Here is a 27565-nt window from a genome sequence, read left to right as displayed (position 1 = left end):
AAAATGGCTCTTTTATTTTGTTTAGTACAGTTGTATGATGTACTGGCAACTCATTCAAACACCAGCATCTAGATTGGACTCTGATCAAGCCTTTGATTATGATCAAAATACAAAATACAATGATATCTGATATTCTAACACAGTCATCTCATGTTTACAGGCAGCTGATGTTTTGGTGTGACAACCTCTGGAGTCCTCTACATGACCTGTTGCCCAGTTTCCACCTGGACTGGACAGCAGTGAGCACTCTACAGTGACTTTAGGGCCACCTAGGCTACATTCTTGACATGCTGGCAGCAGCCCAGACAGTGTTCCGATTTAGAACAACTCTTTGCACCTTGACCTTAGATCTGTTCTACTTTCTAGGCCTGGCTTTATGAGTAGGTCTTACCTGTGTTCAACAGAACACACAGACAGACCAGACTGGGCTGATAGCTGTGTTTCTACAAGCAGTGTGCCCAGCTCAGAGCAGAGAGCTCCCCTGTGCAGTGACTCCATCCATAAAAGTTCTGAGAAACTTCAGGCTTGCCCCGCTGTGGAGTAAGACCTCTGTAGACAGAACCAGCTGCTGGTTGTCCCTAGGAGAGGAGAGAAAAGAGTCTTACTCATGTGTTCTCTTAGAATGGGAATGGCAGGCACTGGTGTGTCCAGCCATAGCCTTCTGTCACCATACTGCGGCATTGGGCAAGTTATTCCTAAATTGTTCGTGAGACTATTTTTTTTTCCCTTGGCAGTTTTAGATTCATAGCAAAATCAAGAGGGGAATCCAGAGATATTCTACTTATGCCCCATGTGAACACAGCTTCCTCACTATTGCAGCCCCTTCCCCGGAGTATGGCCATCCAGGTTGATGACCCCACGTGGATACTTATCATTTAAAACCCATAGATTACATCAAGGTTCACTTTTAATGCTGTATATTTCATGTCTTGGGCAAATATATAATATATGAAGGTGCACAACCAAACCACCACTGCCCTTTAAAATATCTTCTTTAAACATTTGTTTGTGAGTATAGCATATTTATGTACAGTAAGTATAGTTGAACAATCTACTTCCCAGCCCCCGTCCCAGTCATCTTAAGGCTCCATAGTTCTGCCCTTTCTCGAACATTGCATCGAGGATACAGCACATACATACCCTTTGTCTTGCTCATGCACATTTATCTGCTCTGTGTAATTTCTGCAACAGTTCGTTGTAGCCTGCTGTGTCTCTCAAGGGCCCGATGGCTCACTTTCCTGCGGTGCTGGGTATCACTCCTTGTCTGGATATGCTGCTGGTTATTTACTGCCCTGTTTTGTGCCGCTCATTCATCTACTGGAGAGCACTTGGAAACAAGCAGTTTCTGTTCGCATCTGTGGGCAAGTTTTAGTGTGGCCACGTCTTCTAGGCTTTACCGGGTCAGATGGAAGAGTAGCCTTGGTTTTATATGAAACCACTAATATCTTCCAAAGGGCTGTGGGTCTCTGGCAGCAGTGTGACATTTCTGCCAGTCCGAATCCTTATGGCATCTGTCAGCCATGTCAGCCATCCTCATAGCTGTGCAGTGAGGTCCACTACTGTTGTAGCTTGCATTCTTCTGGTGACAGGTGGTGTGAAGGATCTGTCACACGCTTGTTTACTTCCATGAATCTTCTTCAGTTTGGTGTGTGTTGTGGTCTTTGGCCCATTTTTAGACCTCATGACTTGTAATCTTACGCATGGGCTTGAAGCTTTACTTTATTTATTTATTTATTTATTTGTCTGGATGTTTGGTAGCAGTCCTTCCTCTAAGTCTTTGGCATTTTCTCCCCGTCAGTGGCATGGCTTCTCTCTCTCTTTGTGATACCTATTTCCTCTTGGCTGAAATTTTTCACTTTAACAGAAATGAGTTCTCCAGTTTCTCCTCCTGTAGATCATACCTTTGGCGCCAAGACTGGATTTCCCCATTACCCCTGCCAGCTTCATAGGTCTGTGTTCTACATCCAGGCCTGTGACCCAGTTTGAGCTGGTGGTGTGCAGGGTTTTTATGTGTGTCTGTCCAGCTGTCCCAGTGGCATTTGTTGAAAGGACTGTTTCACTGTATCATCTTCACTCGAGTTTCTGTCAGGTGACCACATTTTTGTGGGTCTGTTTTGGAGCCCTCTGGTCCATCCCACTGGTCCAGTTGTGTGTTCTTTGGCCCCTCTACTGTCTTTTGAATGTAGTAATATAGTAGATCTTAACCTTGGCTTATGGCAGCCTCCAATAGTTCTTCTCCCTCCGTGCAGTGTTAGCTCTTCTTGGATCCTCCTGCTTCCCTATAACGACCCAGGACTCCCATCAGTGGCACCTGCTGGGGTTTCTTGGGATCCCATCAGTTCTGAAGACTGCACTGGGAGAACCAGCAATTTGGTGCAGCTCATCTAGAGCCCTCTCCGTTTATTTAGCTCTTCCATTTCTCTCATCAGAGTTACCCGAGACACTGGGTGTGGTTGTGCATACTATAGTACCAGAGCTGAGGAGACTGAGGCAGGAGCATTATGAATTCCAGGCTAGCCCAGGCATGTAGCAAGATAATATCTGTTTAATGGGAAGGAACAGAGGGAGGCAGGAGGGGGATGGGAGGAATACTGGTAGATTGTTTGTAGAAATTACATTGAAGAAACTTTCTTTTTCTTGTCTAGTAAGAGTTTTTGTCATAAATAGGTTTTTTACTTTGCCAAATATTTTTATAAAACTACTGATGTGATCATTTACCTTTTTTAGCCTCTTGCTGCAAGAGTGGACCTTAAATTAAACACTTGATTGTTAAACCAGCCTTGAACTGGCTGCTTTTACTTCTCCATCTGAGACAGGGTCTCACTGTGTGGTCCTTGCTAATCTGGAATTTCTATGAGACCAGGCTTGCTTCAAGCTTCAAATAATCCTCTTGCTTCTGCTTCCCAGGTCCTGGGGTGATAGGCATGTGCCACCACACCTGGTTATTATATTTTTAAATGAATGACAGTTCTGGGCCTGTTGCTTTTCAGGGGAGGAAGGATCTTAATTATGAACTCAATTGTGTTTAATAGAAAGAAGCCAGGTCAGGATTTTGATTTCTTTTAAGCCAGTGGTTCTCAACCTTCCTAATGTTGTGATCCTTAGTACAGTTCCTCATGTCGTGATGACCCCAACCATAATATTATCTCATTGCTACTTCATAAATACAATTTTGCTACTGTTATGAATGTAAGTCTCTGATATGCAGGGTATCTGATATATGACCCCACAGGTTGAAAACCACTGTTTTCAGCTTATTTAGGTCCCTCCTTTTTAAGGTTCCCTTGCATGAAGTCTTAGGGGATTGGCCATTGTCTTTCCTCTTCCCTGGCACATCCTTCTGTTCTGTGTTTCTTTCTAAGCACTGTTTACATTGTAGAAATTCACATGCACTGGCTGTTTTTGCACTTAGTTCAAAATAGTTTTAATTGCTCTTGGCACCTTGTCTCTGACCCTTGTGTCACATGGATCTGCTTCTCCATTTCAGGTTTTGCGTTCAGCAGTATTTATTACTCTCAGCTTTCTTTTGTGCTCTGACAGAGTCCTTGTGTAACCAATTTTTAAAAAGAACTTTGTTTATTTTTAATCATGCCTATATATAAGGGGGAGGGTGCTGAGTGCATGCAGTTATCCAGACAGAGTATCAGGCTCCCTAGAGCTAGGATTGCAGGCAGTTATGAGCAGCCCCCATGTGCTGGGAACAAACATGGGTCCTCTTCAAAAGCAGTAAGTACTCATAGCTGGAATAAAGGTGCATTCCGTGGATATTATCAGTTATATGATATCAGCTATAGCCAATGGTAGTTAGCGTCTTGAAATCAGATATGCCCTTATTAGCTTCCTGACTGCTGCATGTCTTCATGCTGGAGCGTGGTTGACACCTCTAGTTCTATCAGTGGCTTTACCTCCTCCCTGTTGCCCTATTGGTTTTTCCCCTAGTTATCCCTAGACTCTGATATTTTGGTGGGACTAGGGAAATCTTTAGGTCAGTAAAGTGACTTCTGACAAGAAGAAAGACCAGAGTTTGAGTTTGAGTCCCCAACACTCACGAAAAAGCTGGGTATGAGGGTGCAAGCCTGAACTCTTGTCTTGTTTAGGAACAGAGACTAGAGGATCCCAAATGCCCATTGGCTAGCCAGCCTCCCTCAGTCAGTGAGAAACACTGCCTGAGAAGAGAAAGGTGGAGGTTGATCAAGCAAAGCCAGCTGGTGTGGTCTGTGAGTCCCCATGTGTACCAAACCTTTTCCTTTTCTGACCTGTGCCACTACACCTTAGGCAACCCCGGTTATTCTTTGCCCCCAGAAAGTCATCATACTGGTGATAAACTTTTTACAGACAGCTGATTGTCATGTATACCACAACCTAGAACTCCTAGACTTAATAAATCTTCATGCCTCAGCTGAAACTATGGGTGTGCTCCTCCACATCTACCTTCATACATGCCTGTACACATGTGTACACACACACACACACCTCCACATCCTACCTTCATAAGCACCTGTACACATGTGTACACACACACCTCTCCACATCCTACCTTCATACACGCCTGTACACATGTATATGTACACATACACACACACACACACACATACACACACATGCACACACGCACTAGGAAGCAGAGAGAAACACAAGGGAGGATGTTATGGTGCTGGCAACAGAACTCAGAAGTGATAGAGAACTTGCCTTACATGTTTGAGGTCCTGAAGTCCATTAATAGCAGGGGAAAATCAAAATTAATGAAGCAGGAGCCACACCTTCTTAGAGACTTATGCTTTGCATTGTAGAGCCACTCATTGTCTTTGGCAACTTCACTTGTTTTGAAGTCTTCTTGGAAACTTATATACTCTTCTCTGAATTCTTTTAACACAATATATTGTTATACATTTACTTTTAAGCTGTGAGTCTCTGGATAACCTGGTCAAGGGTGCAGTCCAATGAATGGATGCTTGCTTACTATGCACACGGCCCTTGCTTCTATTCCTAGCACAGTGAGAAGCACACATATCTCTTATATAGCATTCATAGTATTTGCATATAACTCGTGTATATATGGACTCTGTAGTGGACATCACACACACACACACACACACACACACACACACACACACACACACAATTGTTTAGTGCAGATGCAGCTGGGATGTTTTTTCTTTAATAGTTGCCACCTATGATTGTTGAGTCTACAGATGGAGAACTATTGATGCTCAGGGCCAACTAAAGCTGGTACCAGCCTGTTGCAGTTTTTTCCTTTCTTAGCATTATAATTTTATCTTTTCTAATATCTGCCTATATTAGTCACTGTTTTATTGCTGTGAGAAGACACCATGACGAAGCCAACTCATAGCAAAAAGCATCAAATTGGGGGCTTGCTTACAGCCTCAAAAGGTTGATCCATGGAGATCATGGCTGGAGCTGTGGCAGCATTCAGGCAGGAAGGCACGGTGCTGGAGAAGTAGCTGAGAGCTCACATCTAATCAATCAGCAAGTTGCAGGCAGTGCGATCATGAAACAGGACCTGGCACGAGCTTTTGAAATCTCAAAGGCCACCTCCAGTGACACACTTCCTCCCACAAGGCCATGCCTACCCCAACAAGGCAACATCTCCTAATTCTGCCCAAATAGCTCCTCTAACGGGGGATGAAACATTCAAACACTGAGTCTATGGGGGTCACTCACATTCCAACCACTACACTGCCCTCGAGCTTAATATACCTTCCAGATGCTACACTGCTGCGTTCTGCAACGTTGTACCAGTCATGGGGGAAGGACACCTTATGTTAACACAGTGTCCTAATCTGTCCTTCCCGTCCTTGTGTCACTGCTGCCTCTCATTTCAGTTACACGTGTGTAAGCACATGTACATGTGTGAGTGACACGTGCATAAGCATCCCTGATCATATACATTGTTGTTCTGAACAGGTCATTAAGTTAATAAAGAATCGGGAAAACGGGGCAGGACTCAGTGGGTAAAAGCATTAGGCAGATAGTCCTGACAACCTGGACTCAGTTCCTGTAACCTACAACGCCAGACGTGGGGCTAGAGATGGCTCAGCATGTACGGCTGAGCAGAGGACCTGAGCTCAGTCCCCAGTACTCAAGGCAGAGGCTCACATCACCTTTGAGTCCAGCTGGGGGTGGGAAGGGGTCTGACGCCCTCGATGACCTCCATAGGCACCTGCAGTCACATGCACATATCCACATTGGCACAGTCCTGTAATTTAAAATAATTTTAAAGCCTGTGCTGTGTCTTTTTAAGTCCCCTCTCCGCTTCATATTGTTTTCCATTTGTGTTCTCATTGTGTTGACTCAAGTTGTTTCAGCTTCTGGTCTGCTAATCTCAGCATGCTTACCATGACTGGTGTGGGTGTTTACTGTCTGTTCAAACTGATTTTGCCTTTAGTCAGCCTTCCTCGTATAGCTAGACATGATGCCCTGTAAAGAAAAATATGAATGAACCTTGCCAAAGGAGGGGCAGGCAGGATAAGGGGAAAGGGGCCGCCCTCTAGTCCCTGAGCCTTGGGACTGTGAACTTGATGACTGTCTCATTCCCTCCTGCCGTGGGCCGTGGGCAGGGCAGGTGGGTATTCCACTTTGCAGGCTCTGTTAGGATCCACTCTCTGCCTCACCTGTGATAATAAGAGAAGCTGCTCTAACCCACCTGCTGCAAGCAAAGTGGGTTTTCTCGAATATTCTCTCTGTAAAACTCACAAAAGCATGGGGGGCTTCTTCCTCCTGAAAGTCTTCCCTCTCAGACTTCCAGTGGCTCTCTCTCTGTTACAGTGCAGGTATCCCTGCCTGGTGCAGGCTCCCTCTGACTGCCTGCTTTCTTAAAAGTCCTGTTTAGTCTGCCTGCCACTTCAATGTAGGAAACAGATTTTAGACCTCATCTAAGTTAGTCTTGTAGAAATAGGTGCCGTGTGTAGTTTTGAATCATCATGTGCAAGGAAGTAAAATGCCTAGACAAAGTGACTTTTAACAGGAGCTTTCCAGAAACTACATTCACATCCCCACTAAAATATGTAAGCTGCTGTTTAGACTGGGTATGCGTCTGTGCTGCCCTTGTGTAAGAGTATTAGACAAGGGGCTGGAGAGACGGCTTGGTAAGAGTGTGTAGTGTTTTAGCTGAGGACCCTGGACTGGTTCCCAGAAACCACATCAAGCCACTCACAACTCCCATTCATGCAAGCTCACATACATAGAAGGAAGGAAAGAAGAAGGAAGAAGGAAAGAAGGGAAGAGAGGAAGGAAGGAAGGAAGGAAGGAAAGAAGGAAGGAAGGAAGGAAAGAAGGAAGGAGGAAAGAAGGAAAGAAGGGAAAACTCCACTGGCTTTTCATTAAGTGAAAGCTATTACATTGGGCCAACACAGTACCTCAGTTGTGGAATGGTTCTTTCTGTCAAGCCTGATGGCCTGAGTTCGGTCCCTGGGCCCCACCCCACATGGTAGAAAAAGAAAACTGATTCCCACAGGTTTTTCCTCTGTGTTCTGACAAACACACCTACACATGACCCATATACCAACAAATAAATAAATGAAATAAAAATGCTTTTTAAAGAAAAATATTACTTATCATCAGGAGAGCAGAGTCCCTATGAAAGCCTTCTCTAGAGTAGCCTGGAATTGGAAGGCTCTGGTGAGCGTCAGTGCTTAGCTATAGGCTATTGATTTGATAGAGAAGAGAGAGTTAGCACAGTCTCAGATGGAGATGTGATGTTCCTGGCATCGTCTCTACAAAGACGTTCCTCTGCCATCTTAGTCCAGAGATGTGTTTTCGTATACATCATAAATAACAGAAACCCATTGTACAAATGGTTATGCAAAGGCTCTGATCAGGTCTGATTAGACCAGAGTGAACGCTGGGCTGGCGAGGTGGCTCAGGAGTAAAAGTGCTTGCCGCCAAGCCGGGCAACCAGAGTTCAATCTCCAGGACCCAGATGATGGAAGGAGAGAACTGATTCCCACAGGTTGTCTTCTTACCTGTAAGTGAACACCTTTGCAGCAGATTGGGCCAGGATGTGTGATCAGAAGTGGGTGGAGAGAGCAGAAGTGGGTGGAGAGAGCAGAAGCAGGCAGGATGCACCACTGCTTTATTTAGGAAAATCTTCCCAACCTGTGGTAAACTTGTAACGTTCCCCGTTGCCTTAGGGGTTTTCTGCTCTGCAGCATCCTTGTTGGCTTAAGGGGCAGTGCTGTGCCTTGTGTAGGTTGGAGTTAGATGCACTTTATCTTCCTTCCTTCCTCTTCTTGTTTGTTTGTTTGTTTGTTATTATAGTTGTACATACATTCCATCCTCTAAGAAGACTCCCCATCAAGGAGGAGAACTAAACCTTTCCCAAGCTGCTTGGGTTCAGTGGTTTAACTCACAGCACTGGAGGTCCGTGCCCGAGTCCACACCCCCCAAGAGGATTACGTCTTTCCACATATTTTCTAGCCAGTGCTGTTAAAGCCTCCGAATTAAACTGTCCACCCTGCATGCAGGCTGCCTGTCCTTCACTTGTTCTTGCTGTCCCTCTTCTGCACACAGATTTGTAGGGTTACACAGTGATCTGGAGAAACAAGGGCTTGAAGTCCAACAAAATATCCACTTGCGCTAAGTCGTCATTAAATAGATCAGACTTACCACTTGGAAGCCCTTCATTTAATTTGAATACCTATTCTTCTGAGATGCCATTCTGACTTGTGAGGAATCTCATTATTGAGGGTGAAGGAATCCATATTTATTAAATGCTTTCCTTTTGTTGTTGTTTATTTTGGCTTTTTGAGACAGGCCTTGCTCATACTGTAGACCAGGCTGGCCTCAAGCTCAGAGATCCACCTACAGTGCTAGAATCAAAGGCAGGCACCACCATAGCCCAGCTCTTAAATGATTTCTAAAACCCACACATCGGGCTGTCAAGCCGATGGCTCTGGCTGAGCCAGGCTCAGCACTGCTGAGAAACCTCCTCTCCCTCTCTCCCCTCTCCCCCAGTCTCAGATGCTGACTTTCCCACACATGTCTGCCCCTTCTTAACTTCCATACTGGGTCAGGAGAGCTGGCCGTGAACACTAAGCCCACTGTATTTTTGTTTCCACCTGTACTTCTTAAGCAGGTTACACTCATGAACTGAGGGCAGCTTTATGCAGTCTCTGTCGTATGCCTGAATCTGACCCGTGGCTAGCTAGCCACAGCAGACAATATGGACAGCTCTGCCTGTGACACCAGACCAGCACTCAGCCTATTTTGAGATTTCCAAGTGCGGAACACTGAGACCATCGAAGGAATGTATGAGCCTGTCCCCTTTTTATCCTCCCTCCATCCTTTAAACACCACTGCATACACAGTCTGGATATTGGCTTTGTTTAATGTATTGCTATATCTTGGAAATCAATTTGTACCAGTTGTTCAGAGCCATGTGTGTTTTATAACGAGTTACAGGATATGCCACTGATTGTAAATGCGGCATAATAAGGCTGCACAGTCCCCTGTCAGATATCTGTTTTCAAGGTTTTTTGCTACAGTGGTTCAGTGAGCAACCTTACATCTGTGTTCATGCTACAGACAGCTGCTCCGAAATTTTCACAAGTGAAACTGCTAAATTGTGGTACTTATGCTTTTCCAAAAGGAGAATTTTTTACATTCTACTTCTTGACTTACTGCTTCTCGGGTGTCTGTTCACATGTTCACTGACTCCTGGATGTGCCTCTGTCTGCTGTCTTTTTCACACTACTCTGCTGTCTCTTCTGGGTTCTAGAAGAACTTCCTGGACCCTGCAGCTGCACTGCCTGCCCTTCAGGCAGCTACTGTGACACTGATCCATGGGTAGGACAGTCATATGTTTTGCTCCAAGAGCTTTTGTTCTGTCAAGGTGACTGGCCTGTCATCTTCTGGCCTTCTATGTGAAGGATGACATGCTTATGGGAATCCTGTCTACGGCTTAACTGCTCAGATGGACTCTCACAACAAGTAGTTTATGTACCCAGCGCCCAGACATTGTTAATACCATGGGCCACCCTGAGCATCTCTCTTTTAGGTACAGTCTCTCCATAGGTCCACCTCAATCTTGAATTATAAAACCCTAGATTAATCTTACCTGCTTTTATTTTTAACTTTGTGTAAAGGTAATTGTGACATACCTATAGATTCTTCCTTCTGTAATGTTTGACACATATATTTTCAATTCCTATTGTCATATAGTATTCCATTCTGAATAGTCACTTAAGTAACTCTAGTTTGGTTACCATGAAGAGTGTTGCCAGGAACAATTGTGTCTGTCTGCTGATACTCCGTTGTGCACATCTTTGTGTGTGTGTGTGTGTGTGTGTGTGTGTGTGTGTGTGTGTGTGTGTGTGTGTATGTGTGTATATGTGTGTGTGTGTATATATATATATACACACACACATACACATATATATGGGTCTCTGAGTCATAGGGCACATAAGTAAGTACTAAACTTCTAGATGGTCTCCTCTGATACTTTATGGGAGTCTCAAGTGTCCCCTATCCTGACTTTGTAACCCCTCTGGTGGGTCACTGATCACAGGATGTTGAGCACATTCTTGTGTCGATTGTCCTTGTTTGTGGCACCCCTGTTGACATAATATAGTCCTGTTTCTAACCGTTGTGTTTTAACATGCTTTTTTGCTAGCTGGTATGATTTCTAACAGATCATGCTGTTCTGCCCACTTCCTTGATTACTTTCCATTTTTCCTTGAATCTTCTCTCATCTGTTATTTATTTTGTACCAAGTGAATCTTGGGCCTAGTAGCTTGAGTCTTGTAGAACATTCAATGAACTTGCATGAAATTTACTTTATTGGAGACGTTGGCATCTACACAGATGTCATGACTCTCCCAAGCAGAGGAGTAAATACTCAGTCCTCCTATATTTTTTCCTACAGATGTTTTTAAGAGAGAGAGAGGGGGGATGAGAATGTGTGTTTATGTGTCTGTGTCCAAATGTCACATCTTTATGTTAGCACAGAGGCATCAGGTTGTCTGAAGCTAGAGTTACAGCCAGTTTTGAGCACCTGATGGTGGGTACTGGGAGCTGAACCCAGGTCCTCTGCAGGAGCAGCAGTCCCTTAATCACTGGGCTTTCTCCAGCCTGTCAGATAGCACATTTACCCTATGTTTTATTTTTCTTTTAAAAAATTTTTTATCACATTGGTTCATTTACATATAGTTTTATGTGCTGTGTATGAGCATGTGTAAATGTGTGCGTATGCCATGGAGTGCATATGGAGAGCAGAGGACAACTTGTGGGTGTCAGTTACTTCTACTCTGTGGGCCCTGGGGATCGAACTTGGGTCATAGGGTCGGCGGTAGGCACCTTTGCCTGCTGAACTATCTCCCTGCTTTTAGCAAGTGCTTGTTAGAAATTAGAATATTATGCATATCTAAGAGCAGCAGTACAGCCCCCCTTTCTAAAAGTCCCAATGTTTTGCAGGTTCTTGATCAATATGAGCAAGAAGGATTCACCTTCCTGGCCAAGGTGTTTAACTCTTCACATTCCTTCTTAGAAGATTTGACCGGTCTTACACTGCTCCACCAAGAGACCCAAGCTGCTGAGGTAAGAGCATGTTTCTGTCCTAAGGATTAAGGGTAAAACCTCCCTGACTCTCCCCTTTGTGAAAGGGAATAGACAGATTGACTTGGACTTTTTTCTTTCTGAGGGCAAGGAGCACCCTGGTTTGCTAACGTGTCTGCACAAAACCCCAAGCCAGGGCAGAGCAAGTCCAGCCACTGATTGCCTAGCATCCCTTGTATTTCTGGATAGTGTGCTTGAGTACAGCTGTTGGTAAACAGTTTCCTTATAAGGGGTATGTCAAACACAAGTCTGAGAGGATCCTGGACTCTGGGCTGTGTCATCAGAGAAAGCATGGCTGACTTGTTAAAAGTCTGGTCAATCTTAGGTGCCAACATTGGCCTGCTGTAAAATGTCCCTGTCAGCTTGGGAGTTGTGCAAGTCTCCACCCTGAATGAGAGATAGCCACAGGCTGAGTGTGAAAATAGGTTCTCACAGTGAACTTGCTTTCCCCTGAAGAGGTCATGAGGTGAATTGAACCCTCAAGGCACTTCCATGGCTGTGCAGGGAAGCCCTTGCCACCCCACATTCTGAACACCTGGTTCAGACTTGGCTCCAGAAGCATGAGTCTTGATCATTTATAATCATCCAGGGATTTTGTCTCTATACTACATAGAAGGCCTCAAGGAGTGGGTGAGCTGGACCAGCCTTGGCCAGCAAACCTCTGGAAAAACCAGAGCACAGCTGCTAGGACTTGTGAGAGGCTGGGGTGCTTTACTGGCACACCCAGGAAACCAGGCTGTCCTCTAGCACCGCTTAGTACTGAAAATGAATTATCTCTAACTTGTTCCGATGCGGGGTCATTAAACAGATGTGAACTTTCTGGTACTTAAAACCTGGAGAGTCCCTCATTTCTGGGGTTAGGAAGGAAATAGCGCCTCTGGAGAACTCTGAGAGACAAAGCTGACCCCTAGACCTGAGACTGGGTCCCAGGCAGGTTTCACGTTATGCTGATGGCAGCGGGAAGTGCATGGGAGGAACCTGCAGGTCTGTGCAGCTGTGACATCACTGACAAGATGGTGGAAGGGCCTTTCCCAGTCACCAGAAGAGCAGAGACTTCCTCTGCTCTCACTCTAGAGACACAGACAAGATGTCAGGGGCGGGGACTCAACTTTGATCACATCCAGTTATCCTGTCTTTAGTTGCTCAGTGAGCCTCGGTAACAACAGGCCGTGGGCAGGAGAGACAGAGAGACTGCCTCACCCGTGAGCCTGAGCGGGTTCCGTGTTTGTTCGTCTTTGTTTAGGTTTCTTTGCTAAGTCAGCTCTCGGGTCTTAAGTGCCCCATAACATTGGAGGTGAAGGATAATAAGCCAGTTAGCCTATGACCCAGGCGTGGCTTGCTGCTTACAGTGTTTTGGAGCTTGCCCTACGTTAAATTTTGAAGAAAGCCAGAATTTTAAAATTATGTTTTTTACATTAAAGTCTGAATTTCCTCGTTTTCAACTTCTTTGAAAAATCGGATCTGGCAACTACAGGTACATGCTTGACTAAAGGGAGCCAAACAAATGAAGCACTGGATGCAGGCTTCGACGGCATAAAGCCTGTAACGTGCTGAGGATGTAGAGCACTTCCAAGCACGCGAAAGGCCCTGGGTGCAGTGCCAGCACCACATTAGGAAAGCCTATAGGGATACAGTCGTGCCTGTCACGTGGCCCCGTTTCCTCTCCTGGAGACACAGCTGCTCTTTCTTCATCCTTCAGCCTGCTCTGGATTTATTTCATGTTCTGCAGTTGACGGCCTTTCTGGGAATTTGGATCTGTAACCCTTGACTTGCCAAAGCTCTAAATAGAAGCTTCAAAAGAAAAGCAAAACTAGTACTCTCACCAGGGGACCTGATAAGAGCAAAAATCATTGTTTCATGTATGTGGTTTTAGTAGTGTAAAAAGAACATGTGTGTGAGAGAATAAATGTGTATGTCAGAGAATAGCTGGGGATACAGCTTACTAGTGGAGCACTTTCCTAGCATGTGGAAGCCCAAGCATACACACACACACACACACACACACACACACACACACACACACACTATGGCTGCCTTCAGATACACCAGAAGAGGGCATTGGATCCCATTACAGATGGTCGCAGGCCACCGTGTGGTTGCTGGAATTGAACTCAGGACCTCTGGAAGAGGCCATCTCTCCAGCCCCAGTCCCTTAGTTTTAGAGGATGAGACACTGTCTTTCTAAATAAAAGCTGGATTTGGTCATTGGAAAGCTGGGGAGGAGAGGACCAACGCCCTGGCCTTTCCTGAGTTACAGAGCACATGGCAGCCACAAAGCTCATCCCAGCCCTCCTGTATAATCCATCATTTTTAGTTTTCCCTGAGTGCTCTCACTATTGCCCTGCTTTCCCTGCCCTTCTAGCACCAATCTCTGGAAAGCTCCGAATTCTTTCAGCACCTGTATCTCCTCTCACTCCTGCTCCCTGAGAGGGAAGGGCACTCAATTGAACCACATGTGGTCTAGGGACCACATGTCCCCTGTTCCCACAGAAAGAGCCACAGTGACAAACAAAAGATCCAGGCAAGCAGGGTCATCCTGTGTTCAGTGAGATCAAACATGGTCACCTTAGCTTTGTTACCCACCACGCTCCTGCCATTGCCCCTCATCCTAACAGACTGCAGTGAGTCCATTCAGGGTCCCTGTTGCTCTATCGTGCTGCAGAGATCAGCGGGCATTGTGGAAGGTGTACTTAAGGAACATGGTGCAGATGGCCCTGGGGCCAGCCCTGGAAAGATGCTTTGGTTTCGGTAGTAATGTTTTTGTGGTAACAATGAGGGACAGGGACTCATGCCATTAGGAATGAAACTTGAAGGCAAAGTAACAGGACCAGTGAACCAGCATGGCAGAGAACAGAAAGTTACCCTGTTTGTCACAGTGAGAGGAGGCCGCAGGGCTGGGGTGCTGTTTTTGTTTTGTTTTGTTTTTATATACAGGGTCTCACTGTGTAACCCTGGATAGCTTGAAACTACATGGAACCAAGGCTTGGTCTATGTACATCTAACATCTCAGAGATCTCCCTGCCTCTGCCACCCAAGTGACAACCCAAATGCTCTTCTGTGGAATGTGTATGGACGGTTAATTTTATTTCACACCAAAAAGTTAAAAGAACCTAGGAAAGGCCATTTGCCCTGGCTTGTATTTTATCTTGGGGCCTTGGACAGACACCCACATTCTTTGAACCCCATCCGGGTGTCAAATGTGCTTTCATTTTGCCCATGGATGTTAGAAGTCCCCACAGAGGAAAGGTCCCACTTAGCTTCCTACATACATAAAGCATGGCCGTGTGGGGGCTGCTTTCATGCTTTACCTTCCAGGCCCAGCTTGCTGAGAGTGGTACTGGTTCACGGACACTGGCCTTGACTCTCTGGTCCTTCCTCTAGCCTCTTTGTAACCTAAGGGAAGGGAAGTTGCAAGTTGATGGACCATTCTATGTTTCAGTCACAGATCTGCTGAGGAGTTCCTGGAGTGTTGCTTTAGTTGCTAGATTTCTTAAGGAAAGTCTCAGTCTGACTCAAGCATGCAGATGCGTTAGCCTCATTTTATGAAACTGGCTCGAGTTAGCCTCTGGGGTTATTTCTCATCCTGGGACAAAATATCAGTTTCTGTGTTTTTATTTTATTCCAACTGTGGTTCAGCATCATGCTCTGAGAAACGCCAAGATATATTTTTCTACTCTGTCCAACTAAAGAGAAAAGGATGACTCCTAAGAGAGCTGATGAAACGAACCATCTTGGTCCATGCTTGAGAGCTTGAAATTCCCAGATCCCATAGCCAGAAGCCAGCCATTCTCCCACCTCCAGGGTTAACGAGGCTGTCTGCCCCTTACTCGGGCCTCTGGGCAACACAGGACAGTTGCACTGTGGGTGATGTCAGCATCGTCCATTCTTAGCATTGTGGTCACAGTGTTTATGTCCTCAGGGTTTGGTGAAGCAGCATGCTTCTTGCAGATTCATGGAGTTAATTGGTGATAGCAGGGGAGGGAAGTTGAGCACTACCTGCTAACACAGGCAGGCTGTACAGTCCCTTGCAGGCTGGCAGCCACAAGGAGGGCTGCACTGACAGATCCAGCCGGAGAACTCTTAACTCATCGAGCTACAGAATTCTAGAAGGTGGGATGTCTGTTGTCCTCACAGCAAAGTCACAGGAGAAACATGGCCACCGTATGGTGTGACTTCATGGGCAGAAAGACTTCCGCTCTGCTCTACTCAGTCAGCCACGCTCGCTGTTAACAAGTGTTTCTGCCCGGCCTTTGCACTTACCCCAAGTTTTTGGCCCTTCGCCCTCACAGCTGGTTTTGATTTGGTTTCTGTGGAATAGTTTTTTGTTTTGTTTTGTATTTAACAACAGTCAGATATTTATGTACAGCTTCATCAAGAGCCTCTGATGACAAATATGCCTTTGGAGGCCAGGGGAAGCAGTGGGAAACCCCCGTGTCAGCACTCAGACCTGTTTGCAATGGAGAAGCTTCACTACGGGAACTCATGAGCTTATTCGAGCACCTAGCTCTGTCTTCCCAGAGTCCTCTGCTAGTCCATCACCCCTAGTCTGTCCTGGGATGGTGCCCTGCACTGATTTTTCCTTATGAAGCAATCGCTCAAGGTCAGCCTTGGCCCTCTCTCCTGAGTGAGGGGAGGAGAGGCAGAAACTGCAGGCACAGAGCCATTTGCTGCTTAGCTTGGAAACTGGAGCCTGTCTTTTGAAATCCAGCTTGGCAGCATCTCACTGAGAACTCGCTGTATAAAGTGTGTCCCTCTTGTTTGCTGTCAGAGTTATCTGCAGAAATTTGAGATGTTTATATATGTGGGCATTAGGGATGGTCCTGTTGAAGAGTGGATGGCAAAGTCTGAGTGGACTCCTACCTTCCAGAGAGGAGGCTGGATGGTGCCATCTACTTAGAGGCCATGGGAGAGAGAAAGGGGGGGGTCACATGCTACACGCAGACAAGACAGCTGAGCAACAGAAGAGAGGCACTCGTCCTCCTTAACCCATGGGAACACGATCTTTTTTACATCCCGAGAGTGGAGTCCTCTCTAAACCATGAAACTCAAGTCCAAAAGACCTAAAATCATAAGGTTTCAGGATACTACATTAACCTAAAAAATATTTTTTTAAACTGAATCAGTCCTGTCACACAGGAATTGTGTCTGGGCCTGCCTGCCTGGATCCTCAGCTTTGATTGGCACTTGTGTATATCTTTAAGTCATGAAAACATTAAACTAAGTGGATGCTTTTCAAGATGGAGTCTGTGAGGCAGAGCCTGGGAACTGAGTGAATTCCTAGAGCTGGGTAGCACTAGGCCAGGCACCGCTGACCCAACTTCCTGACTCAGCGGTGCAGGCCCCTGGAGGTGTCCTCGCAGCCTGTCCTGGCCTTGGTTTTCTGGGGTCTCTATTTTCACAGCTGATCCTTCTCATTTGCAAGCAAAACAGCTGCCTCGTGTTGAATTTGGGGGGGTTCCATATTTCAAGACTGTAAAATTAAATGCATTTTAGCTCTGTGATTGCACTGAGATTGTGGGTCTGAATCTCCTGCTTCTCTGTTGGGCGGGGGGCAGGAGGTAGAAGGGACAGCAGTGAAGGTGTGCGCCTACTCCTCCAGTATCGTTAAGTCTCAGCCAGTGTTCATCAGCCCTGCCCAGCTGTGGTGCGGTGGAAGCAGAGGGGTCTGGTCCTGTGGTGCTGGGGGAGGGAGGATGTAAGCAACACAGAGCTTGCGGCTGTAGGAGCAGAGCTGACACATGGTTCTTTTGACTCTGTGGAATCTCAGGAGGCTTTTATGCCAGAGGGGGTTCCAGGCAAGAGCAAACTGGTTCTCAGAGGTTGGAACTCCCAGTGTAGGACAGGAAAAGCAGAGCAGGAGTTCCATATGTGACTGTGGCAGCAGGGCCCCTGAGATTGTACTATAGCCAACAGCACATTTCTCTTCTGGATATGCCTACAGCCACCTTATAGGAAGAAGTACCCATTTTACAGATGAAGCCGAAGAGGGCAAAGGAACAAACAAATCCACTGATGACATGCTTTTGAACATCACTGTGTAAAGCCTCCATGCACATGGTCAGGTTTAAAGTCCATGTCGCAGGCTGGGAGCAGAGAGAACATCAAGAGCAGGTGCGGAAATGCATCTAACTTACAGGGAGTCTCCGCTTTTGTACTGAGCCTACGAGTTTACACACACACAGCACTTTGCCCATCTCTCACAGACACATTCTCTGGTGTCTTGTGTCTTAGTCAGGGTTCTCTAGAGTCACAGAACTTAGAGAATGTCTCTTTATATTAAGGGAAACTATTGGAATACCTTACAGTCTGCAGTGTACTGAAGTCTAAGAATCTAGTAGTTGCTCAGTACCATGAAGGTGTTAGGCTGGTCTTCACTTGATCTTAGCCAAAAGGCCGAGAAGCGATTAGGCTGGTCTTCTGTAGAAGTTCTAACGGACGTGCAGACAGGCAAAGAAGAAAACCTTCCTCTTCTATTGTCCAAGCCTCCAGCAGGAGGTGTGGCCCAGATTAAAGGTGTGACCATGTCTGGACCTAAGCTGCTCTTTACTTGGAACTTGCTCTGTCCCAGGCTGGTCTTGAACCCAGAGATCTGCTTGCCTCTGTCTCCTGGGATTAAAGGTCTGCATCACTTTGCCTGGGCCTAAGCTTTTCATGGCCACTACGCTTCAAGATCCGGATCAAAAGCCTGTGTCTTTCAGCCTCAAGATCTGGATCACAAGTCTGCCCTCCATTTCTGGATCGTAGTTCATTCCAGATATAGTCAAGTTGACAACTGGGCATAGCTATGACAGCATCTGCCACATCACTCTGCCTTCTTACTCTTCCACTGGCTTCTAAGTAAATCCAAGGGTCCCTGAGAGGTTTTTTTTTTCACCAATGAATTCATGACTCATCTGGAATTCACCTGGAGAAGAGCAGGTCTGAGGAGCTTTCTTGCTGGCTTCCATCTTCCCTAAACTGGAAAGGCAATCAAGAGCTGGTCACCACTTGCAGTCACAAAGCTGTGTGCTTTAACAAACATGTTAACAAGCTAGAAGGAGGTGATAGGCTTTTCTTGTTGGTCTGTGTGCTGGGCATAGACCCCATGCCTCATGCCTGCTCAGCACCATACTCTGCCCTGAGCCCAATTTGCAACCCCTTGTTTTGTTTCTGTATTTGTGTGTTTCCTACCTTGAGCCTCCTTGGAAGAGACCCCACCTAATTCTGCTTGGCATTTTATTAAAAGGAAAAAAACTTGGCTTCATAAAAAGTTTTCAAAAATAGTTGATTTTCATAAAGGATCACACACATAAAACATCTGTGTTGTTTCTGTCAGACTTGAGCTGCGAGCATTGATTTCTGAAAGCATGAGCTCAGAACCAACCTAGTTTGTGTTTCTGTGCCCAGATACTTGTTGGCACACTCTTCCCTCTGTGCTCCCTTTATTCCCTCCCCTTTCTTTAGTCAGTGGCCTGTGGAAACAGATACTGCTCCATGATAGCTGGGCCCACTTCAGCCTGAGCAGTGTAGGCCTAAGGATCTAGGATAGGCCAGTCTGCAAGAAGACCTGGGATTTGCATGTTGGAGGTAGAGGCGGGATTTCCTCCCAGGCCTGCCCCTATCAACGTCACTTCCTGTTACCTGAGTCTATCTGGGATCTGAGATGACACCTAGCCACAAAGGTGTCGGCATACTTTTAAAATCTTTAGAAGACAAAGAGCCAGGAAGACGGCTGTCGTGGAAGCCTGCCACGCTGAAGTTGAGCCCTGAGACTCATCTTGGATCTAGGAGATCAAATCTGTGTTAGTATTCCTACACAAGATGGAGGGTGGAGACCATGGAGTTGTCCAGAATGCATGTTGACCAGCTAGCCTGAGGTACTTAGTCAGCAGCAACATAAGGTAGAAATAAGATACTATCTCAAAAGTGTCCTTTGATCCCACACATGTACTGTGGCACTCAAAGGCCTGGACACACACACACACACACACACACACACACACACACACACACACACACACGCACTGTGTGGGGAGGAGTAATAATTTTTAAACTTAAAATGAAATCTTTAAAAAATGATAGAAAATTAGTTAATGCAGTCTAAATACAACTTTCTCAGTTTTTTTTTTTCTTAAACTAAAAGCGATTCTTAATATGTAGTGCCACACACCTTTGAACTTTAAGCAAGCGTTAACCATCCTAGAAGTAAGTTTTGTTTGTTGTTTGGTCGGTTTGGTTTTTTGCTTTTTTTGAGACTGGGTTTCTCTGTGTAGTCCTGGTGTCCTAGAACTTGCTTTGTAGATTAACCAGACTGGCCTTGAACTCATAGAGATCCACTTGCCTCTTCCTCCTCAGTACTAGGATTAAAGACATGTGCCACCAGACCCGGCCCTGGAAGTAATTTGTATTAAATGAGTTTTAGAGTGTCAGATTAGCAACTTTGTCAGAATATATGAAAGAACTGTGTGTGTGTGTGTGTGGGGTGTCTTAACACGAAACAGACAGCCAATGGCACATTCTTACTGGCTGTTCAGAGGCTAGCTAGCCAGATGCACTTTTCCTCTGGGGAGTCCCCAAAGTGTTCCCTTCAGCATCAAGGCTGTTGATTTCACAATTGATCTGCAGACATGCCAACCCCTCTATAAAGTAGAGGAGCGTTTGCATGGATCCTGTGCACATCCTTTCTAATGCCTGGAGTCATCTGTCCATCACCCATGATCCCTCAAATACTGCCAATGATGTCCACTTATCACACCGTACCTCTTAAGGAATAATAAAAGGAGAAGGTCTGGCCAGGTGTGGTGGAGCATGCTATAGACTCAGCACTCGGGAGTCTGAAGCAGAATTGCCATTTCAAGTCCGGTCTTAAAAATCAAAATAATATATAAGCACAGTGACACTGCATGTCTTTAATCCTAGCCCTTGAGAGGGGGAAGCCAAAGCATCTGCAGTTCAAGGCCACTTTCAGCCACATAAGGAGTTCAAGGCCAGCCTGGGTTAAACAAAACCCTATCTCAAATAAAACAAAACCAAACCCTGTGCGCGCTCAGTACAGAGATGCTGTTTTAAGTCTTTCCATCTGCACTTTATTGAGTTGTGGCTGTGGAACCGGAAGATGGAGGCCCATGGTCCATCCTTCTGTTGCTGTGTGGTCCCCGACTTTGTTCAGTTCATCCATCTTGTCTCAACCTGTTCGCTTCCCTCTGAGATCTGCCGGGGACCCCTGCTGAGCTTCTAACTCAAGCCTTCACCTCCTTTGAGGAATGGGTTCTGACTCGCTGGGCCCAGGTGCACAGGCTTCCGACAGACCCACGTGCCTCTGAGGGGGGAGACCTTGATGCCCAAACTGCTCTCTAGACATTTAAATGACAATGATCAAGGAAATCCCCTCCTGCTTGTCTTTTTTTGTCTTAATATTTTAAAGTCATCTGCCATACATGCAGAAAAACCATAATGGGTTCTCCATGGCTTCATGAATGAAGTGTGATGTAAACTCGCCCTTCCCAGCTCATGTGCTGTTTGTCGCCTGCAGTCCTGGTGGCTGCCACTCCACACACCCTGCTTCTTCATTGTCAGCCTGGGGGACACATCCCCAAACAATGCAGTTCTGTCCTGAACTTTCATGAATGGAATTGTGGGACATCTGGTCTGTGCTGTGGCTATAGTTTGCTCAACACTGGTCTCCATGCACCTTCCTTAGTTAGTCTCTCTCCTCCAACACACTTCTGGTTGGGGACATGAGGCTGACTGGAGTACTGCTGGGTACAGCTCACAGGGTCCTGCACTGCACTTCACTGTGTTAGTGTGACATAAGCTTAATAATAATGTTGGATAGAGTCAGCTTTATAGGTCTACCAACCAAGGTCATGTCTATGTTTACTTTTTCTAGCTGCCCAAACTCAGGTTTTACTCTTTTAGGGGTAGATACCATCCCCACTGAAACATACACTGTAGTGAAATTTTAGAAGTGGCATTTTTTTTATTATTATTAACTTGAATATTTCTTATATACATTTGAGTGTTATTACCTTTCCCGGTTTCGGGCAAACATCCCCTCCCCCCTCCCCTTCCTTATGGGTGTTCCCTCCCCACCCTCCCCCTATTGCCGCCCTCCCCCCAACTGTCTAGTTCACTGGGGGTTCAGTCTTAGCAGGACCCAGGGCTTCCCCTTCCACTGGTGCTCTTACTAGGATATTCATTGCTACCTATGAGGTCAGAGTCCAGGGTCAGTCCATGTATAGTCTTTAGGTAGTGGCTTAGTCCCTGGAAGCTCTGGTTGCTTGGCATTGTTGTACATATGGGGTCTCGAGCCCCTTCAAGCTCTTCCAGTTCTTTCTCTGATTCCTTCAACGGGGGTCCTATTCTCAGTTCAGTGGTTTGCTGCTGACATTCGCCTCTGTATTTGCTGTATTCTGGCTGTGTCTCTCAGGAGCGATCTACACTAGAAGTGGCATTTTATCTGGAATTTATTCTGGAGTGATGGCCACTTAGCCTGGGAGTAACCTTTTATAAATAATCAGTATTGTTCTCTGGATTATGGAGTTATGGGATTGTTCTTCCTGTCGGAACTTCGGATCCTTTGCATGACCTCTGTTGCAAGACATTCCTGGCCAACCAGGAATGATTGCAATGACTGAGAATTGCTTAGGTAATGGTTCCTTCAGACAACTTCTAGATGAGACTTTTTGTTATGTGGGAATTGACTTGCTAAAAGGCCCTTTGTGTAACAATCAATAAAAGGGCTCCTGCAAGACGGCTCTGGGTTCAGTCCTCCTAGGCTGTCCCACCCTGCTGCAAAGCCAGATTACATTGAGAGTCTCTCTCTCTCTCTCTCTCTCTCTCTCTCTCTCTCTCTCTCTCTCTCTCCTCCTCCCCCCCCCCCCCCCTCTCTCTCTCTCTCTCTCTCTCTCTCTCTCTCTCCCTCCCTCCCTCTCTTTTCTCTCTCTCTCTCTCTCTCTCTCTCTCTCTCTCTCTCTCTCTCTCTCTCTCTCTCTCTCCCCCTATCCATGTAACTTAGAATACCAATGATACTCTGTTTACCTGGGATCACAATTTTGAGTCATTGAAGCTGTGTATCTTCAACTTCATCAGATCATGACAGATTGTTTTCCAGCAGCATTTGGGCCAGTTTAATCTTCTGTAACTCCATGTCCTTGCCAAATTCTTGGCACATCATGTTTTGAAATTGTCCCCTATCTGTTAGACTTGCAACATTATCACATTAGAATTTTGATTCCCACTGTCCTGATTACCAGTGTGGTTAGCGACTTACAATTGTGATTGTTTGGATTCCTCTCTCCAGTGACTTGTCCCACTATTTCAGCTCTGAAGTTTCTGGCAAGTTCTACTGTGTTAAGAAGAAAGCACAGTAGCATGACTTAGTTATTCACTTGAAAAATATGATGGGGCCTGCTGACTGCATTCTAATCCCAGATGAGCCATGTGCCTTAGTCAGAGTCCCAAATCCTCTCTATCTGTGTGCCCATCAGAACTGTCAGAGAGACTTTATGGAAACTTATAATGATCAGAGCACACCTGCGCCACTTGCATCAGAAAAAACAGATGAGTTTGTCTCAATCATTGTCGTTCTCTCTGATGACAAGAGAAGTGAGTCTTCACCACAGGCTGAATAGTTTTGATTGCCCTCCTCATCTACACTCTGAATCAAGATTAACTTCTCTGTGGAACTCTGTGGTACTCTCATGATGAAAGAAGAACAAGGGGGAAACCCTTTTACTATGTCCATAGAAAACACTGGTGCCAGCATTCTAAGCACTGCTTCATAGATGGCAAAATACACATCCAAGTGCACTGCCAGGAAGCCATGAGTGAGCCTTGAAAGGAATGGCCTTATGCTTTGCCCTAGATTCATTCATGAATGACTGACGTTTGACTTCCTTTTGTAAGATTCTGTAAGACTAGTTGGTCAGTAATAGGTTATTTCTCTGCTGGGTGGAATGAGTCAATTTAAGCCAGAATAGAATGTGTTCAAGGCAGGTTTATTAGGAAGCTGCTCTTGGGTGAGTTTACTGGCCCCAAGGTTAGAGGCTAGGTAAGTCACTATGTGGGGTGGGGAGAAAGAGAGAAAGGATGCATGTGCAGAAAGGGGAGAGAAAGAGAAAGAGAGAGGGGAAGGAGGAGAGGGAGGGAGGAAGAAGGGGAAAGGAGAAGGAGAGAGAGCACGGGGTTGGGTGGGGTGGGGCATCTGGACTGGAAAGTTCGGGGTTAGGTATGGCAGGTAGGGACTGAGGGCTGCTGGGAAAATCTAAAGGCCAGGTCTGCTTTGGTTGAAACCAAACAGTAACGGAGCTGCTCAGTCCCTTGCACATACCATGGTCTAGATGAGCCATCTCTGCTAGGTGGGTCGGTAAAGAGCACAGCCATCCTGCCTGGGGCCTTTGGGGCTGGGGGAAGTTATTCAGGTGGGGGCTATGGGAGAGCAGCTTGATGCTCCACAGTCACAAAGGCCTCCATAGTAGCGTGCTCCAGAATCCATTGGTGCAGCCACTCAGCTCCTCCAGCGCCCTCTGCCAGTCATAACCATGTTACCTGTGATCAGTCTCCAACACTTGTGTCATACCTGGTATTTATCAGAGTGTTTTCTGCATTTGTGCATGTGGTCACCATAGCACTCTTCTTCAGTGACAAGCTTCTTTACCTTGGTTATGAGTGACAGAAGCCAAAAGCTCAACCTATATTTAGTGTAAAAAGTAACTTATTGCAAGCATCACTTCAGGAAAAGGTCCCATAGAGCCCAGTGATGGAGATGTGTGACTTCATGTGGAACAGATCTCAAGGAGGCCTTTGACTCCAATGTGCAGGACATGATGAGTGCCAAGGTTTGGAGAACCCTGAGGTGATGGATGGGGAAGTATTCAATTCTGAGCACTTCCTGCCTATACTGTATATTGGACATGAACAAGGGCCTGGGAAGCCATGATATTATGGTAAAGCCTTTAAGTATTTGACAAGGAAGAGAATGGTAGCATCCTGGGAGCCGAGCTTCATCATGTCCTTTTTACACTGGGTGAGGAATTTGCAGAAAGTCATGAAGACACTGGTGGCAGAGCATGAGGACAACAGCACTTGTATTAACCATGGAGATTCCTTCCATATGGCCCTGCATGGCTGAGGACACCTTTTCTGTCTGGTCTGTTTTTGGGTGATTATTGCTCTCAACATTCACCAAATAAATTTGCTTTGTTACACCTACACTCTGGAAGGTATTTAATTCCACGTGGAATCTGGTTGGAGGCGTTTAGACTAGGGCATCTTATGTCAAGGCTGTCTCTCTTTATGGCTTATCTCTGTTCTCTACTGGTGTTGATTTTTACTCTCTTTGACAGTGGGTTCTTGTTTCCAAATAGCAAGAAACATGGGTCTAGACAATTCAAAAACATTATTTTTCTGCAATAGCATTTTTGCCAATAGCTCTTTTAAAAAAGCTATCATCAGTGAGGACTGAGTGATATGACTTCTCAGGAACTTGCAATGGGCAAGGAAGGGCTACTCTGATTGGTCAGTTTGAGATGTAAGGCTAAGGTAGTGCAATGATTGTAATTGACAGCCTCTCATAAGTGTATGAATGCTGTGAGCAATGGGGAATTCCCAACAAGGGAGGGGCTCGTGTCAGTGTTAGCACCCACGCCACAAGTTGGTCATAAGTCCGTATACTCTTAATTTGACTCCCACATCTGCCCCTGCTTCCCACTTTGTTAAGGAACACTTAAAATTGAGGAGCCAGTCCCCAAGCTGCCACCAAACTGGCCTTTACTCTATGGACTTACTCCATCTTGTTATCTAACCACAGACACCAAAAACAAACTCTTCAATCAGCCAGTCTCTCAGAATTTGCTTCCAGACTCCTCAGAGAACTTTCCCTGGGGTTATAGTACTGTGTGCCTTCCCATCTCCACAGTCCTGGAAGTGTCACTCTGGATTGAGTCCCTTGTACTGTTCTTACCAGCATCATGGCACAGGACCTCTTGGACAGCAAAGACCATACCGTGCCCTTGTGTTGCTCCACTGTAGACTTCAGAGAAGGTCAACATGTGGTCTCATCCCTGCTCAGATGGCCATGAGTGAGAACAATGTCTCTGCCTCCAGACCAGTGTGAAGAAAATGTCATGAGTGACAAGCTGGGCCTCACACACATGAACAGTGTGGGGCTACGGGCCCCTGCAGAGCATTTGCTGCAGGAGACAGCGGGGAAGCTCTTGCTGCTGAACAAACTGTTACCAGATGTAGATTTCAATAAACACTTCGCCGTTCCCCTGCCTTGAGGTGCAGGAATTTCTTGAGGCCATGGAGCAGTCTGTAAACCTGAGCCAGTTTCAATATGATGGAGCTTCAAGATGTCCCCTGTCCTGCATGACAAGGCCTAAGAGCCTGTCCCCCCTTCCTCTTGTTTTTTTATATCAGCATAATAAGCATACAAGTGTAGCAAACAGCCCCCATGGAACCTCAACATTTCAAAAGGCAGTTGTCAGAGGGGTCAGGGATGGAGGACAATCAGAAAAGGTTTGGGAGCTTGACTTATGCCCTGTGACCAAGAAGCACCAGCCTACTGTCCATAGGGAGGAGGTGGTGTTAGAGATTAAGGGACAGGCTCTGAGATGCTCTGTGTTAGAGCACCCTTACAGACCCTGGGATGAGTGGCTAGATATGTTAGGGTTGGGGTTTGGGGGGTTTGGAGGGCTGAAGGTAATGAGGAGGGGAGGGAGGGGATACAATGTAGTCAGTTTTAATAGAACACTGGCAACTTTCGTGAACCTAGAAGGAAGAGATCCTGCATTAGTGTTTCCTGCCTATTCTTTTGGTTATGGCTCTCCCATTAATCAAAAGCAAGACCCTAATGAAGCTCTGGCTGGCTGGCCAGGCTCAATGCCGCAGCTATGTAGTTTTCACATCTCCTCTTCACAATCATATGTTACTGTGGGGGGGGCATAGACCCCATCTTTCCTCTATCATCACCCTCAGAGACTGTTGACCCTCAGAACCTTGTGCAGTGGTCTTCAGGAAAGACACCTTAGCTTCTGAGACCCCATGTCCATTATTCTGTGTCAAGAGCCTTGACAGGTTACCTTGGGATGGTTGTGAACCTAGCAGCATGTATGCTGCATCTGGCTGTGCTTGGCTGTGCCTGGCTGTGACTCTAGGGAACTTGTGCACCAGAGTGGTCTGTTGCTCATCTAGATGGTGATGCTGTAATGGCCAACCTGAGAGCTTGCCCTGTCCCTTGTGTTGTATTAGGTGTGTGTACGAGTTATCTCAGTCTTCACAGTTCATGACACAGATGAGGAAATTGAGGCACAAAGTGGACACTTAAGTTACTATGGTCAAAGAGCTACCATATCAGAGCCATGAAATTTGGCTGTAAAGCCCATGTTCTTTCCCCTTTTGTATTGCCTCTCTTACATATTGGATAGGCCTGCCTTTCTGAATGGAAGGCCACAGAGTCTCACCTTTCCAAATCTCTCTTCTTTCCTTCATGGTTACTCTCATGTCCCATGATCCCTAACTGTTCAAGTCAGAATTCAATGTTTCTCAATGAGTCTAAAGACTCCTGAGGACCGATTTCCACAAACCAAACTCACAAGAGAGTGAGGTGGGAACTAGACAGTATGGTCCTCCCGTTGCTCCACACACCATGATGAGACTGCTGGCGATTGTGAAGGGTGGTCCTCCCACTGTTCACACACAGGAGACAGCTGGTAATTGGAAGGTTTGCTGTTCAGTTCATGGGGCGGCAGTAACTCATCTATACAGAGATCTTGTCAGACCATCTTGTTTGTTTCTCAATGGTAACAGAGACCTCCCATTTTTAAAATTATTTTTATGTATATATTAGGTTTTAACTATGTGTATGTCTAAGTACCACATGCCTGCCTGATACCCACAGAGGCCAAAAGAGGGCATCGCATCCCCCAGAACTGGAGTTACAGACATTGTGAGTCAATTTTGGAAGCTAGGAATCAAACCTGGGTCCTCTAGAAGAGAAGCCAGTACACATATG

General features: G+C 46.0%; 1 protein-coding gene across 2 annotated transcripts in view; it reads left to right on the top strand.

Annotated features, from left to right (window-relative positions):
- The window catches only part of Atg7 (autophagy related 7), a 177504-nt gene that overhangs the window by 81041 nt on the left and 68898 nt on the right, over window positions 1–27565 (top strand). For both annotated transcript variants that reach the window (XM_032905890.1, XM_032905891.1), the window contains exon 17: window positions 11431–11553. In XM_032905890.1, the coding sequence (XP_032761781.1) occupies window positions 11431–11553 (123 nt within the window). The remainder of the gene's footprint in view (window positions 1–11430; window positions 11554–27565) is intronic.

The sequence above is a fragment of the Rattus rattus genome, chromosome 6 (assembly GCF_011064425.1).
Source record: "Rattus rattus isolate New Zealand chromosome 6, Rrattus_CSIRO_v1, whole genome shotgun sequence".
In the NCBI taxonomy this organism is placed as follows: Eukaryota; Metazoa; Chordata; class Mammalia; order Rodentia; family Muridae; genus Rattus; species Rattus rattus.
The sequence above is the reverse complement of the archived record's forward strand: the minus strand, read 5'-3'. Positions and strand labels throughout refer to the sequence as shown.